The 17,325-nt window shown below is 37.9% G+C and overlaps 3 protein-coding genes across 3 annotated transcripts; 1 reads left to right on the forward strand and 2 right to left on the reverse strand.

Moving 5' to 3' along the window:
• Positions 1-1,814: 1,814 nt before the first annotated feature.
• LOC103949516 (putative fasciclin-like arabinogalactan protein 20) lies at positions 1,815-2,846 on the forward strand. Its single transcript, XM_009360633.1, has one exon. The coding sequence runs from the start codon at positions 1,815-1,817 to the stop codon at positions 2,844-2,846; it is 1,032 nt and encodes a 343-aa protein (XP_009358908.1).
• Positions 2,847-3,292: 446 nt separating this feature from the next.
• Positions 3,293-7,020, reverse strand: LOC103948376. The gene is made up of 10 exons (XM_048585082.1): positions 6,814-7,020; positions 6,547-6,707; positions 5,890-6,071; positions 5,438-5,616; positions 4,953-5,237; positions 4,799-4,857; positions 4,652-4,688; positions 4,467-4,538; positions 4,036-4,363; positions 3,293-3,893 (listed from the first exon to the last, which is right to left on the reverse strand). The coding sequence occupies exons 2-10, from the start codon at positions 6,683-6,685 to the stop codon at positions 3,501-3,503; spliced, it is 1,674 nt and encodes a 557-aa protein (XP_048441039.1). The 5' UTR covers positions 6,686-6,707; positions 6,814-7,020; the 3' UTR covers positions 3,293-3,500.
• A 5,801-nt stretch (positions 7,021-12,821) lies between these two features.
• LOC103948384 (probable ribose-5-phosphate isomerase 2) lies at positions 12,822-14,234 on the reverse strand. The gene has a single exon (XM_009359413.3). The coding sequence runs from the start codon at positions 13,924-13,926 to the stop codon at positions 13,147-13,149; it is 780 nt and encodes a 259-aa protein (XP_009357688.2). The 5' UTR covers positions 13,927-14,234; the 3' UTR covers positions 12,822-13,146.
• Positions 14,235-17,325: the final 3,091 nt, after the last annotated feature.

Consider the following 17,325-nt stretch of genomic DNA (forward strand, 5'->3'; position numbering starts at 1 on the left):
CTAAGCTGAATATTTACACATCTTCTTACCGGTAATAACACGTTCATATAAGTTGAATATTTACACAGTTTCTTACCGGTAAGAACACGTCAATTATTCACCATTCTGGATGAGGGATAGCCGCATTTGAGTCCTGAACAGTTGCATCACCAAAACCAAATTTTCTTTTCCTTTTTCGTGACCTAAACCATAATTAAATTAAAACGTTAGACTAATAATCTGGTTTTATCGTTTTCTAGGTTTACTTTATAAGAAGGTGAGGTGTGGTTGATCAACAAACATTTATACGATTTGCAGGAAGTGCGACTGAAAGAGCATCAAATACTATTATAATTAGTGGGAGTTATATGATGCGATTTTGACTTGTCGAAGCAATTAGTTTCTAATTTATTTGCATAAACAAATTAAATAATAATACACATATGCATGTAAGCGTAAATTCAACATAAATATAATTTTGTGAGCTATTATTAGGAATACTCTATTTTTTTAAAAATAGGTCCAACGATTATTATTTTTTGTTAAGTTTGTGATAAAACTGAAAGTTTAAAAGAATTGTAATATTCTAATTTATAAGAATTAAACCTCTTCAACCATGGTGCATTCAGCTTTTTAACTTATTTAATATATCTATATCAAAGATTTTGTTGTCAATAATCTATCTACATCACAAATAAATCGTTTTTAGCTACTTATATTATAGATATTTTTATTTGTAATCTATCTTTTTAGAATTAGTTGTATTCAATGCTATCTAAATACGTTTCACTTCAAAACTTTTGTTATCTTCTTATCATAAAGATATGTTATTCTTTGTAAGCTATGAATCTGTTTGATTGTAGTCACGACTATGGTGTAATTCCCAACTAAACTTCTCCGAGTCCGAAACAAGTGAATAACGTGATTCACTAAAAGTTGTCCCCGTTAAAAAAAAAAATGAAAATTTAAACTTGAATCTAACTTCCCTATGTTTAATTGGTGCATGTTGCATAATTGGATGGAGAGTTGAGTGGGTGAGGTGACGATCGACTTTCTCATGCCATGGATCATACTTTCTTATATGCTAAATGGCTATCATTGAATCCCTATTACACCTTCAATTATTTTAGATTTATATTTCCTATCAATAATGTACTCATATTTTTTATAATATTTGTCATATTAAATGGCCATCATTGTATTTGAATATCATTCACCTTCACATAATTCGTGATGCACTCTCTTAAAGAAATAAATAATACTGCATTTGCATGGCGTGTGACCTCACAATACTACCCATCGGATCTCCTATTTTATTTAAATGTACTGATACGTAAATATTTTATTATTAAAATAATAAACGAGAATAAAAATGGTGGAAATAAATTAAGTCATCGCATGATGATGTGGATCAATTTTTGATAATTAATTTAACATTTAATCTAACAAAACCTATAATTTGATAAATAAATAAATCTTGATAAAAAAACTGAAAAGAAATAAATTTTAATTAATGAAATAGAAAAATGAAGGAAGAGAATGTAATTTCTCCAAAATTCTACGACATCAGGGGTGTAATCGTCATTCAAAGAAAACCGCTTAACAAACTCGTCGTAACGAACACCGTAACGTCAACAAACCCAATCACGCCACGTGTTCATCTTTGGCGCCAAAACACGAACGAACAGTGTCTAAATTTACACCGAATGCCGCTTTCACTCTCACTCGCATTCTGCAACTGCAAGTGAAGCTCCTCCGCACAAACGAAATCCCACTCCAAGGAACCAAAATTCCTCCTTCTGATTCGCGAAGCTCCTCCGCACAACCAACCATCAATGGAGGCGCCGCTTCTCGTCTCCCTCATCCTCCTCTCACTCCTCTCTTTCTCATCCGCCCTACCCGCCCAGGCCATCGAAGATGCCGTCGAAATCCTCTCCGATTCCGGCTACGTCTCCATGGCGCTGACACTTGAGCTCGTATCCCAATCCCTCGTGCCGCAGTCCCCTTCCCTCACCATCTTCACTCCACCGGACACCGCCTTCACCAAATTGGGTCAACCCGCCCTCTCTCTGCTCCAATACCACTTCTGCCCTCTTCCCCTGCCCCTCCAAACCCTCAAATCCCTCCCCTCAGGCAGTAAGATCCCGACTTTACTCTCTGGACAATCCCTCTCCGTCACCACGCCCCCCTCCGGCGTCCCAATTTCGCTCAACAATGTCAAGATCACTTCCGGGTCGCCCATTTATGACGACGGGTTCCTTATCATTTTCGGAATCGATAACTTCTTCGACCTCAATTTTCATCTCCCGATACCGACTCGGATCCCCGTTCCAGATCCGGTTTGTGGGTCTTCTTCCCCGCCGTCATCCGCCAACGGCACAACTGCAATTAGGTTTCCCGGAGCTTCCCGGTTCGAAGAAGCGAGTGAAATGCTGAGGTCCAATGGCTACAATGTCATGGCGTCGTTCCTCAACTTGCAACTTCTGGGTTTCAAGAACGCGACTCCAATGACCGTGTTCGCTCCTCTCGACCAAGCGATGGACAACCCACTGCAAGAACCCTCGATCTTTCTGCGACACGTCGTTCCGTGCCGGCTGATGTGGAGCGATTTGGCGGGTTTCACAGACGGCGTTGTACTTCCGACGTACATGCAGGATTTTACCATCACCATCTCGAGGAACGGCAACGTTTTGCTGCTGAATGGAGTTCCAGTCTTCTTCGCCAACATGTATTACGGCGACACCTTCGTCGTTCACGGCCTCCGCGAGACTCTTGCGATGCCGGAGACGCCGGAATCTGCCGATGAGTCTTCGCCGGGAAGTGGAAGAACCGACGATGAGGTGCCTTTTGATAATACTGAATTGTGAGATCAACTTCTGGCAAGTGCTGTTAATTTCTTGCAAACAAGTTCAATTTTTTACTGAAGAATTTTTTGGGTCGTCAGCTTTTTCTTGTAATTAGATGGAAAGTTGGTGACTTTTATTGTAATTTTCGCTCGTTCTTTTGTATCTGATGCGATTCAAGGGGGGCAAAATTAGCAAATGTAAAGATATCAGTTCAGTGAAAAAATTCAAAGACTTCAGAATTTTACCCGATTTCTTTTGTGAACAAATTTTGAAGCTATTTCAGCAGATTAGTTAAATGCTCAGTTATCATTTTGGCTTCTGAGCTGAATTAATTTCGCTCGAAAATGTGATCTTTTCGTCATTTGATCGTTGATCATTCCGTTCTGAAACAAAACCGAGTTCAGCAATGTGTCCGACTCCGAAACTGAGATGATGAAGGAATACTCAGAAGGAGAAGGCAAGACAGATGATCAACAATATCTAAATTGCTTTTACTATACACAAGAAACCAGATACAGGACCGGAACTGCTATTAGCTCCCAGGCCCCCACAACTCGTAATGGAACTTCGCTCCACTCGGTTTTTTCTTTTTGATATTTCAATCCGAAAAATAATGACGATAACAAACCCTAATTGTATAACCGATTTCTACTCTGAGACCTACTACTTCTACTACTAGACTTCATTTGATGTGCTGGAACTCCTCCTTTCGCTCCTGCCTTTTATTGGCAAGGATGGTTTTGCAAACTCTTCCTCCGTTCTGGGGCGGTTTGCGTAGAGTATCCAGAGAACAAGGCACAGCAAGACTCCAACTGATATCAGGGCCAATCCTGCATTCACAATTTTCAGGTAATGGTCCAGCGGAGGACAGTAACTTGACGTGATTGTTCGAAATGTGTCTCGAACAAAATTACAATCCTGAAGGCTCAGTAAAGGCGGGGTGTAGTGCTGAAGGGCATAGCTCTCGTTAACAGCTGCAACAAGTTGATTGTAGATGTCCGGGCTTACCCTTCCAACAGTTGTGCATATCCCGGATGCTGAGACTTCACATATATAGTTCTTCCAAACCTGAAGAATTCATACAACCAAATAAATGGGATTAAGCAAACCATCGGCAATTGTTTCTCTAATCTATTAGTTCCACAAATCAAGCAGCCTCCAGTAGAATATATAAAGACACAAATTAATAGTCATAGTCGACGATTCTTACCAAAGAAGCATTTGAAATAGACACATCTTGATCCCCACATTGGCTGTCTCTCAGTTGAGAATCGTACGGGTAACAGAGAGGTGGCATCAGAGGCCCCGACTGATTGTAATAGTAAGGGTATGGACTGGCAGGGGAAGGATACGTATTGGCATAGGTGTAGATGAACTGGTTGACAACATTGACAATGTCATTTACAATTTGTTTACTCTGGCTAAGAGTCTTGTTTGTGGTTCTCTGGTCAACACATGGAAGGACATTGCTAAGTGCTGTTTCGGCGTGAGGATGTTCTACCCATTCTTCCATGGCTACACAGGTGTCGGAAACAGCACTGAAACACAATCACCATAGAAATGTATTGAGTTGCTGATTCAGTAGACAAGCAAATAAATACCTGAACAGAAACATTTCAATCAAAGATTACATATTCTTACTTGTTGAGGATCACAAAAACTCCGGAAAGAATGAATGTAACTGCCACAAGTAGCCATCCACTAACAATAAATCTGTAACAATATCACGGCTTTGTCAGACAGATATATGAAGACACTCCAGAATGTGAAGAGTAGTAGAATTAGTACAAGTGTAGCAAAACAGCCAAAGTACAAGGGTGACTTACATGTGGATCGCATGTTGGTGCCTAAGGAGGGACAGAACTGCAACAAGATACATCAGTCAGTTGAAATTGAAAGCAGGCAAAATTTCCAATAAACAAGAGGAACAAACAATAGATTTCATTCATCAGGTTGTTTCTGTTGTTACATACAAAGACCAATCACAGCTAAGAGAAGCATCACTGCTGCCACGGTGATTAAAGATGAACGCCTGCAACAATCAACTCAAAATTAGTCCATAAAAAACATGGGGTTTCAGTATAACCCGTTAATTAAATTGTAGTACTGAAGTTTATGGACACATACACAATATTGAAGACTCTTTTTACTTTAATGGAATTTTCATTTGTCTTCTCCGTTAGTGTGTCCGCTGCAGTGTTAAGATCCACATTCAGCTTGTCAATACCATCCATGACATCAGAAGGTAAGAAAACCTGGGCCACGCTAATAGCCTTTGCAAGGGTCAGATACTCCGTGACATTTCTCAGGGTCTGCACAGTGTAGTCCGACTGGTTAACAACATAATTTAGTGTGTGCATCACTTCGTCATGAAATTCATCTTGCCCAACAGAAAGAAGAATACATCCAGTCCTGTGTGAAGATATAGTTTATCATGTTAGAATTGTGGCACACAAGAGACAGATAACATAACGAAACTGCCTTTCTAGCACAACAGACAGCCAATATGATAAGGTGCTGACCTAACTAAGTATAGCATAAAACTTTCCTACACTACATAAAAATGCTCATTATACAATCTTAAGTCAAAAATATGAAGTTCAGATCTTTACGCAGAAGCACATGTGAAGACCAGTAGCATAATCAAGCAAATTCTCTGCGAGCGGTGTGATCCTTCACCTTTAATGTTTATCTTCCATCCACAGCAATGATGAACCACAAGTACCATGCCAAAAGCAACAAACCACAAGACGGCAATAATGAAACCAGCAGCACCCGTAAATCCAACGGACTGCAGAAAAATAGAGATCACATTACCAGGGAAATGATGGTAAACTTATACGTACAAGTAACAATATAATCCTCAAATGACCTTTTTTTAACAATATATTGATCTAACTACTATTCACAAAGGTGTAGATAATTGCATTTAAAGGAAAAGCAGGAACAATACTAATAAGGTAAACAAAGAACACGAAATTCTGTGACATAACAAACAGATTCTGCATCTTTAAACCAATACTGGAGGTACACCATAACAATGCAACAAGGAATCAAGACTTACTGCCCAGTAATGCCGATTCACAATGTCCCAACCTCCCCGATAACGCTTAAACCGACTGAGAACATCCGGCCTGTTGGTCCTTTTCGCCGCCAAAACAAGCGTCCCTTGCGGTGCATCGCTTGGCTCCGGAGATTGAGCAGTCTCCTCGATTCCATTTGTCCACGACCCCAGATTCTCATCCACTGCAAATACAACGGACCAAAAAAATTACAATGTTAGAAAGCTGCACAATTTTCAGCAGTTGAGAGTCTTGAGACTGAGCCGTTTAGACTTAAATAAGACAACACTTTTTTTATTCGAACGATATTCTAATTTAATCCAATCCAACTCTCGGGAAGAGAAATTCGAACTTGGGTCTGCAAAAATATTCGAACTTCAGGTTTGTAACAAAAAAAAAGCATTTGCCTTGTTTGGTTGCTGATCAAAAGGGGGAATAAAAGATCAGATTTTTCTAAAAATAAGAACAAAGACGAAAACCGAAAAACTGGATTGAATTGCGACCGAAGGTTTATGTATTTTCCCATTTGTCTCGAAACCAAAAACACCAATGGCTCCAAAAAATCTCACTTTCCATTTCTCCCACCACTAAATCCTCCGCAGCAACCGGAAAAGCACACGAGATCCGACCCGTTTCAAAAACCGAATTCAGAAGCGTACCTAGACTAAATTTCAGAAGATCTCTGGTGGGTCCGAGTCCATTCCGAGCCAGACCAGACACGCAGCTCGCAGAGCCCATAAAGAAGAAGAAGCAGCAGCAGCAGAGAGCGGCGGTGGAGGAAACCGGCAAGCGCTCCATTTGCAGAGCCGTCTGACACTCTCTGTTCACCAAAAAAACTCAGACCCAAATCCGGATAAGAATCGAACCCATTTACAAGATTTGGTTTTGGAAGAAAACCCAATCTTAAATAAGTGTAATCAACCAACCGTTTGTTGCGTTAGTGTTGTAATCTGATTACATTTCTTGGCGGTGAGGGAGATTTATAAGAACCAACGTCACATGGGGAGGTGGGGTAAGTGCTGATTAGAGAAGAGATAAACCGAAAAAGGCGGGTATGAAATGAAAAAAAGGCGAGGTTTTAGGTGCCTCGAGCCTCAGCTCACCTGCTTGCTTACTTCGTCTCCTTTCCGTCTTTGTTGAAATACACTCCATTAAGCAAGCAAATCAACACAGTGTTTTATTTATTTATTTATTTATTTGTACCACTTTTCTCTTTTTGTCCTTTCTGCTTTTCTCCTTTTTTTTCTTTTTTTTTCTTTATTTTATTCTATATACTTTCATGGCAGGTAAATTGCAAGAAAGGTATTAGAAGTATAATTGGATTTTGAGATCTCGTTATCTTGACTGACATAGAATCAAACAAGAAGTTGTACGAGTAATTACTTGGTGTATTTAGAATGCCCGTAATGTTATTATTCTACTTAAATTATAACATGCGTATTTGTTATTTACTAATTTATTTTAAAATTAGATCATATCAATTTTGTCATCTACTCATAAAAACTAGTAAAATAGTAACGTTATGTGGTGTCATCGTTTCCGTTGCACAAAAATTCCTCTAGGCAACAAATAAGAATTACTAGTAGAAATGCTCGCATGGCGGATTTCAACAACATGCTTCGACAAATTTCAACAGGTTTTACTCGGCATAGGCTTCCTCGACACCTGTTGACATGCCTGTTCGGCACAAGTGTGCGACGTAGCGCGACAAATGACTACATATGCACCAGGCACTTGACGAAATGCATTACTTAAAAAAAAACTACAAGAAAAAAATACATTAATCTTTAATATTAGAACACTCTAAATGTTAAAATTCTGAATCTATCACATTCTCGATGTCGTGATGGGCAACCATACGCAAGTTTTTGTCTTATGTTAGCAGGGGCTGCTCATTTTTTGGCAAAACGAAGTTGCCATTTGTAAATGAAATAAATGCGTCCATTCTCCTCTAGTGCCGTGGGGTGGTCATATAAAAAGCAGTACGTAATTAATTAATTAAAATAATAAGTGCTTTTGCAGAAAAAAAATAATATTAATCATGAAGCATGACAAAAGTAGAACACTCTCAATCGGATCCTCTTTCGGATTCCGTAGCGGATGAGAACAAAACGGAAGTATCCTTGGAGGGACGGAATCGGCATTTTTTGACAATTCACGACGTTACTTTCCATATTTATCTCTCAATATTTGCTAACCATTTTTTTTTAATTTCTTTTATTTATAGTGTGTTCGTTTAGGTTAGGTGCACTGTAACGTCATAATCTTGTGGTAAATTTGTAGGTTGAGACCAGAGAGGGATGGATGATATCAGTCAAATTTTCTAATTTACATTTAATTTTCTAATTTGCTAAAAATTGTATATTAGGAGACATTAATTATTTTACGACATATACGCAGATATAACACATAAAAATAAACACAAAAATATTAAATTTATATACACATGTTAAATAATAAAATGTAAAACATAAACAAAGATTGTATTAGACCAAAAGAAATAAAGATTGCGACGTATAGGTCGGCTGGCCGACTAGAGAGGAGATTTTTCTAAGTTTTGGGTATTTAAGTGATCTTCCACATGTTTTAGTACAAGTAAAGAAAATTGTATATTGTAATTAGGGGCATGAGGACCGTGATTAGGGGAAAAGGATCCTCTCCTGATTCTTTTTTTAGAGATCATAGAAATTCCGTGATCTCACATATTCATCGTATATTGGACGGTCAGAAATCATTTCAAAATTTAAAATTTAAAATTAAATATAAATAGTACCTAACAAAAACTGATCGCACGATATACGATAAACGGGTGAGATTACATGATCCCTTATCTGTGATTAGGGACTAATCAAAGCTTAGGGGTGGGGACATGTGGGACCCAGCCACACTACCTACACTCTACTTAAACACGGAATTAGGCAGCCCCCAAATAACATCCAAAGCAGCGCAATCAGTGCCGCACGAAACACCTGATCCCTCCACCCCTCAAATCCTGCTATTTTACTGCACTAAACATATTGCTAAGAGTCGTGCTACACTAATCATCTAATTGTACTAACAATTCTCAGTATTTACTTATGAACGTTGTGTCAGGGTTAAGATTAAAACATTAAAACTAAACAATTTATGTTTCATCTTTGATATCAAAATTCATAGGTGTGATTGATCTTGCATTCTCGGATAATTTTCTAGTTCAACTTCTAACTAAGTATAGTGTTACTTGTTTTTTCATTATTAGAGATATTGTTATTCTTTGTTGGTTTAGGATAATGTAGCTTAACTTAGCTTGGCTTAACCGTTTTATATGGAGTTGTTTGAGGTCTAAATCAGAGGGAGGGGGACAGGGACATTGCGAACCAGCTAACACATATGATGATGCATGTCTAAATCAATTAAGCAGCCATGTTCATACAGTTTTAGTCTCAAGGCAATCGGTTTGTGACCAAACGAAAAGACAAATTAATTAAGCATGCTTGCATAATTGTCTGCTATGTAAGACATATTCCAATGTCGTATATGAAACACATATAACTAGTACCGTAGTATGTAATGTGGGTGTCAAATTCCATCTTCTGTTCCAGAAAGCAAGTTCCATATCGATTAAATTGAGGGTATAAGTACCAAGTAACGTATTCATGAAAAACCGTTTATTTTTTAATTATTTAGCATAATAAGATAGGCACATTATACTCATGCATGCAGTGCGGATCTAGCATGAGGTGAATGGTTGTCGATGACTTCAACAACTTAAAAAATTGTATGCATATTTGCGTATGGTATTTGACCGTATAAACAGTTAGGGAAAACTGAATCACAACTTTGTTCTCCTACTTCTATCTTTTTTTTTTATTATTATTATCATCTTTGTCTTTCTTTAATCTCTTTTTTATCACCAAGTACTCGATGAAATGGCTCAGTTGACAAGTCTTCATAGTTTTCGACATTACTTCACAGTTTCCTATAGCCACCCTTGACAAGCTTCTACAGATCATTGAAGTTGTTAGCACATGTTGGCAATAATCGACAAGTTGTTATCAGGTGCTCGACGAAATTGTCCAAATTTTTTTTATCAAAATCGTGATCCCATTTATTTGAAAATTTTGACTCCACCATTGCATACATGTATAAGATGAGACGATAGGATAGTAGTATATCCATACATGCATATAAGATTATCTCTTTATATTATTATATTATTAACACGAGACGCTTACGCTACGCACTACACCCATGGCCCCATACATGCATGAACCGCAAGCTAGCTTTAGAAAAAGGAGATGACACGGGGGACCAGGGGAAGCTGAAAAGTGGTGCATGCATGTGATCAATGATCAGATCCAATACATACCTCCAGAAAGCTATCTTCCCCCTCACCAAAAAGATTGATAAAACAATTGTGCATTTCTTGAATGCCACATAAAGGAAAGTGACTCTCAGAGATATGGATGCGTCCGTACGTATATATGCGACACATGGTGAAGTTTCATGGCGGTGGAGGTGGTTCCTTCCTCGTAAATTTGTCTTTAGATCTAACCCAAGCGACACCTTAACTTGATCATGTGTATTTGTACATTTGTGACACGAAGTATGTGCAGATTTCTAATGTTATCGTATCTGCCGTTTGATTTTGGGTGTCCATTGGTGTAATGGCATCGGCAGCCGCTATAATAATGTTTCGGCAAATACAGTTGGGTCGTCCTCATGGTCATTAGTAGCTTGGGACAATGTTATGGCCAAGGCCAGTCAAGCATGAATGATTTTAAGTTGTTGATGTATGTTGGTTTTTCGTCATTCTCTTAAAACTAAGGTTCTTTATGAACTAATTTCATGTTTTTAGTATAATATTTTATATTGTTTGCGCGAAATGTAACATTAAATGTGAGGCGACTGAAAGTTTTACTTTTAAAAGAGTTTCCTTAGATCAATAACATAAGAATCAAGATCCTAACATTTCTTTTTGTCCCTCTACATTTCAGAATAATTATTTTACAGGTAGTTCCATTGATCTTCTTTAATTTGATCCGACAGACAGAAATTGAAACGAATATATGAGAGGTAAAACTGAATGTATGAATAGCACCATCCTACTTTATAACTTTTTAGGGCACTAAAGGAAGGCTAAAGAAGTAAAAGATGGTTGTAGAATCCACCAACTATAGCATAATTTGGATCTTGGCGTTTATGGGATGAAAAGGACACCACCCAGAATGGGATCTTGGCGTTTATAATCTACTGGCTTTTGGTTTGGTTTGTGGAAGGCTTGGCTGGATTTTGCTACATTCAAGGCCATTTACTTTCAGTGAAATGATAATCCCATGCTTTTTCTGCCTTGCGCCTTTATGTAATCTTTTTCATCGTTTCTGTTTGATTTATTCAATCTAATCTAATGATCTTAAATAAAGAAAAGCGTACGAGATAAGTAAAAAAAATGCATAGTTATCATTTCCGTTTACCAGCTGCTTAGCAAATTAGCAATCAATCCACTCTACTCCACAATCATAATAATTCCACCAAAAAGTAATAATGGCCTACTAATGACTAATTGAGAGTGATATCTACAAGTCAGAAGCTTTTAATAACTAACTAAGCACACACTAATACTCCATTGGAGCAACTTGCAAATTTGCCCCCCAACTAGCATTCAGAATTCCCTTTCAGGCTTTCACCTTTTCGACTATTGGTGCAGGTGCTTACTACCAAAAGAGAAAAAGAGAGACGGGAGAAAGTAAAAAGAGCTTGCCGACTAATCTATCAATCAGTATCTGCTTTTGCTTTTGAAACCCCAAGAAAATTTCCACTTACGGCCCCTAATCACGGTAGTTAGGGATAATGGCCGACTAATTACTGACGGATCAAGGACCATTTTGCATTGCAATTTGCAACCCAAGAAAATAACTGGGCCAGCAGATTTAGATGTCAAACGGGTTGGGCTTAAATAATGGGAAGTTGGGCCCAACACTGAAAATTCATCTATATGCAAATTTCAGACCAAAACGAGTAGCAGAACCAAACCCAAAAACGAAAAACAGAAAGAGGAGGCATGTGAAGTTGAGCACCAGATGAAAATTACTCCATGCATTCAGAAAGTCAGGTTTTGAAACAATAAAACGTCCCATACACTCGTTACTTGTGCAAATATTTGCCAATCATTCAGGAGGCATGAACCGGGCAGTTCAAGCCGAAAATTCTAAAATACATCAATGTATGACGTACCTTACTGAATTCAACAGCTAAATGTGCACTAAAGAATTCAAGAGAATTAGACGGGTGGATACGAGTCGCTTGGTGCATAATAGGACGCCAAAACAAGGGTCATGTAGAGAGAGCAAGAAAATGTCGAGATTTTGTCAGCAGACAAGATCTAAAAAGAATGCCAAATTCTGTGATCAAAGTTAAAAAGAACCGGCGTTTGCTCTCCACCATTGCAAAGGAAAAAAAGGAACACAATCAGCATATTATCTTGTAGCATATTATCTCATAGCAAAAAACAGGACAATGCTTAGGACTCGGTTGAAATTCCTTAAAACTGAAGTTCAAGTATTGCTCTTCTTGAACACCCTGGAGATCATTCGTCGTGTCCCCTGCCATTTGAGGTTTGAGGTTCAATTCATGTTCCTTGATTGAGATTTTCATTGCTCAATTTGTTTTGGTCTATATCAATATGCTACATCAGAGTATCCAACACCGCGAATTGGAAAAATTGTTGAGAAACAAATTCTAAAGCTGTAACAAGAACACTTGGGGAAGAGGAGTTACCTTATCAATTCCCGTCTCGCTAGTAATCTCCTCAGTGGTATTTGCATCTTATGACGCCGCTGAACTTTGGACGCCTGGTTACTCCTCCAATTGAAGACCATATCTTCCTGTCGATGACTAAATCACTTGTTTGGAGTGCCGATGGTTAAAAATGAACTCCCAAATCAATCCACAGATGTCTATTTGTAAAATGTGAGAGATTTCCATTAATAATAAGGATGAGTTTATATCAAAACAACATAACAACGATCATCAAACAATAAACCAAGAATCCGAACGTTCTAATATTTCTTGCTCAATTGAATCAAAGATAAATTCAGAACGTCAGGAGACCCTCCCCCAAAAAATAGTGTAAGTTAACTCTAGGAGAAGAAAACTTCCCCGGTTACAATAAACCCCAATCGAACTTCCACATTTCGATTGGAAACCAAGACTATATAAATTACTCCTACCAGTAACAAGTTAGAAACCCATCTCAAACTACCTCCGAATTCGCCTTCAGGCTACTTATTCTTCACCGTTATTCCGAGCTCCCCTGCAACAATCACAGTGGTTGCCATGTCCAGGAACATCCCATGCTCCACAACTCCGGCAAGCTGCAAAATTGCGTCGCTGGCCGCCTTCAAATCCCCAATATCTTTCTGGAAATACAAATCCACAATGTAATTCCCATTGTCCGTCACAAAAGGCTTGCCATTTTCGACGTAAGTCCTCAGCTTTCCGACGCAACCCGCGTACTCAAACAAATCCTGGAGCTTTTTGGCCGTGAATTTCCAGCAGAACGGCACAATCTCCACCGGCATCGCCAGCCCGCTGCCTCCCAAATGCTTCACAAGCTTCGACTCGTCGACGATGCAGACGAATTTCTTACAAGCACCCTCCACCATCTTCTCCCTCAAGAGGGATCCACCTCGGCCCTTGACCAAATTGAGGTGGGGATCGACCTCGTCGGCGCCGTCGATTGCGAGATCAAGAACAGGGTGCGAATCCAGGTCCGACAACGGAATTCCAAGAGACAGGGCTTGCTCGTGGGTCATTTTCGACGTGGGTATTCCTACAATGTTCTGAAGCTTCCCTTGTTTCAAAAGCTCGCCGATTCGGTCGACTGCGTGCTTGGCGGTGGAGCCGGTGCCGAGACCGAGGACCATGCCGGACTCAACATACTCGACGGCCTTGTAGGCGGCGATTTTCTTCAACTCGTCCTGGGTTAGAATCACAGACGACGTAGGAGGTGATAGAGGGGAGGAGGAGGTCGGCGGAGGCAACAAAATCCCAGCTTCCATGGCCGGATTGTGAAGAACCCAATATAAAAATGGGGGCAACAAAAAGAAACTATTACTGGGTTATCCTAAAATATAGAGAAAATCAAAACCCAGAATTTGGATTTAATAAAACGAATCAAAAATGCTATCTTTTGAGATATTCAAGCATTTGGGGAGACCAAAAATGGGAGCAGAGTTAGGGATTTTGTATCTAGGAATGTGTGGCGGTCAGCATTTGAGGCAAAAGGTCAGAGAGAAGAAGAGGAGGAGGAGATAGGGTTTGTGAGGAGGCGAAGTTGGGGAAGGAGTTGTATTTATAGGGGAACATGGAAAGTGGTGGGAGCTGGGAAATTGTTGGGTGGATTTAAAAAATCTGCATTGAAAATTGAAATTGGAGGAGATTGGGGGTTCTATTTACGCGTGGTGGGAAAAGATTTTCCAGGTCCTGTTCTAGAGAAATTTTTTATTATGATCAGAATATAAAAAGAAAAAAAAAGATAAGAAAATAACCTCACGTGTTTATATATAAGTAGTAAAAAATTTTATTTTTTAAATTATTAAATTTTTAACACACATATCTTATTATTTATATAATGACACGTGATATATCATCATGTGTACTGGTCACACTGAAAAATCTCTCATATCATATCCCTGTAGGGGCACTTCTTTCAAGTACCATTTTATTTTATTTTTTCTGATTAAAAGAAAAATACTTTTTATATTTTTATATGTATTGAAATAGGTTGCCACTTAGTAGTGGTATTCCTGTTAGAAGTAAGATGTTTTAGGTTCAAATCTCGTTGATGGCGAATTCGATACTAAATTAGGTTGCCCATTATGTGGTTTAACCAAACTCCCCTTCTTTCTTGTAAAAGATATTGATGTACTAAAAAAAAAAAAGTTGTTTTTGGTTAGATTTTGAGATAGGTTTTTGGGTTTAACTTTAATTGTTAATTAAATTTATTGTTTCTAAGAAAAATGGGCAAAAGAAGTTGCATTTGGTTTAAATTAAGCCAAAATGCAACTTCGATTGAAGGGGTATTTGGTGTATATATTGGATTGTTTAGCTGCTCAACAATTAACAACATTCGTTAAGTTGAATTTGACATTTTGAATGGACTAGTGACAACAAACGACGAACAACTTTACCTTCTTATTTTTGTTTTCAATTGAAAAAGAGTGGAATTTAGCATGAAACTTTACTAACACGTTGCGATTGAAAGTTGAAATTTTTTTCCAAATTCTAGAAAATGTTTTTAGTCATTATAGAAATCCAAAAGCACAAAACTTTTTTAAAAAAGAAAAAGAAAAAGACGTTTGATATCATCCATCGAGTATGGCATTGTAAGGAATAATAAGAAATTAGAGAAAAGGACATCCATTTTGTTATGCCCTTTGAGTTGAGTGGAGTGTTTGAATTAAATTCAGCAGATAGTAATAGATCAATGGCTATGAATAAAATGCCATATGAATGGAATCAGATTAACCCTTTTTATGCTTTTTTATTATTTTATTTTTAAAAAAAAAAAAAAAAAGGCATGGTGGGGGATGGATGGGAAACAACGCATGCTGCATGGTCCATTGTGATTTACAATTCTCCGCATATTCCCCGTTGCCTGGATTCCCTTCCTCTCTTTCTTTTGCGCCCTACCACCGCCACCCCATTATATATATTTATATTATATAATATTCTCTTAAATGATTTGAATTTTTTAGCAAGTGATCATTTATCACAATAATAAAAAAGAGTTGAGCCTTACATACGATATGAGTTCGAACATCGTTAATGGCTAACCTAACATCTAATGTAAGAAAATCTATCATTTGACAAAAAAAAAATATATATATATATATATATATATATATATACACAGGGCACGTTTAGAAGTATTTTTAGAATGACTGAAAGCAGTGGCGGATCCAAGATTTCAAGATCAGGGGGTCCCAAGATAAAAGTTCAAAAAAAAAATATTAGACTAGTTTGGTTGCATAGCACTATTTTTTTTATTGAATTTGGTTTATTGAATAATCAAAATTAATCAACCACATCAAGTAGCCAAGTGGTAAGGGCGCGGATTTCGGCTCTTAAAATACAAAAACAGGGAGGTTCCGGGTTCGAGGCTCCAAGCTAGTGAGTCTGCTTGACTGTGGCCATGAGAAAGCTGAAATGCCTTTGTGAGTCTTCTAGGCCCCTAGAAGGGGTGGATAACCGTGACTTACCACTGGTTGTCCCACTTTAAAAAAAAAAATAATAATAATAATAATAATAATAATCAAGATTAATCTCAAAGGTGATAAAACCAACAAATTCTCCTCAGCAACATAACACGATATTAATGACTTTACAAAGATGAAATTTGTTAATGTAACATATATATTACAATTGAGAGTTGAGACTAGAGTTTAGGATTAAAAAACTTAAATGAATTTGGAAGAAATAAAATTAGGCAGCTAGAGGTGGTGGAACAGCAAATGGTGTTGGGGGATGGGATAACTTAAGTTCAAAATTGGGAGGTTACGATGATTTGGAGGATTAAAACAAAAATTAGAAACCTCTTCTTCTTCTTTGTAAGCATTGTTGCATGCACATCCATAGAGGCAACAAACCTCTCCGCTGCACCTGCTCAAATTGTTGAAGGGTCCCGAAGGTCGATCACAAGTGTTTCTTCGGACTTCCGGAGGGTCCCGGGACCTCCCGGGTCCCTATATGGATCCGTCCATGACTGAAAGTGTGTTTTAGAGAAAATGTTTTAAGTGCTTTTTCAGGATTCACTTGCGTTTTTACTTATGATTGGTTCCAATGTTCACTTGCATTTTCATTAAGGATTGGATCCAAAACATTTTCACCAAAAACGGTTTCAACGTTGTTTGTTCAAACGGATTTATTATTAGGTAACCGTCATATGCTTTTTTTTTTAGATGTGAACTATTATTAAACGAAAATGGATGATTCGAAATTATTATATTATTTTATAGGAGGAGGGGGATTTCAAACCCACGCATAGATAGAAACTCAACACCCTATCTAATATGATATTAAACCTCACTTTAGAATTTTCTTAATAAATATTTTTTGATTTTGCATTGCCAAAACTCAAGTGGTACAGGTTGATGAGTAATAAAATTTGTATGTCATGAATTTACTATGAATGTTTCACAATATTGTGTCGTAAATTTGCGGTGTCTTTTTAGACGAGCGGAAAAGGTTGTTTTATGCAGTTTTTGACGAAGACATTTGTTGTGTGTGGTCCATGAAAAAGACATAAGCGAGTGCAGGGCATCTTCATGGGAAACTCAGTTAATTGTACACTAGCCTTCATGTGCGAAGGCATTTTTTGAATCACTACATGTTAAGTATGATTTACACGTTTTAAATCATGTTAGAAGAAAAGTCAAATATTTGAAATAAATGAATAA

The sequence above is a fragment of a genome, unplaced genomic scaffold (genome assembly GCF_019419815.1).
Source record: "Pyrus x bretschneideri cultivar Hongxiangsu unplaced genomic scaffold, Pyrus_bretschneideri_v1 Contig22, whole genome shotgun sequence".
Taxonomy (NCBI): domain Eukaryota; kingdom Viridiplantae; phylum Streptophyta; class Magnoliopsida; order Rosales; family Rosaceae; genus Pyrus; species Pyrus x bretschneideri.

Bases quoted from the DNA above. Each gene is read 5' to 3' on its own strand.
- LOC103949516 (XM_009360633.1), top strand. From the start codon at position 1,815: ATGGAGGCGCCGCTTCTCGTCTCCCTCATCCTCCTCTCACTCCTCTCT.
- LOC103948384 (XM_009359413.3), bottom strand. From the start codon at position 13,926: ATGGAAGCTGGGATTTTGTTGCCTCCGCCGACCTCCTCCTCCCCTCTA.
- LOC103948376 (XM_048585082.1), bottom strand. From the start codon at position 6,685: ATGGAGCGCTTGCCGGTTTCCTCCACCGCCGCTCTCTGCTGCTGCTGC. The intron at 6,072-6,546 runs GTACGCTTCTGA...TTGTATTTGCAG, and splicing joins TCTTCTGAAATTTAGTCTAG to TGGATGAGAATCTGGGGTCG. The intron at 4,689-4,798 runs GTATGTAACAAC...ATCTTGTTGCAG, and splicing joins CTTAGCTGTGATTGGTCTTT to TTCTGTCCCTCCTTAGGCAC.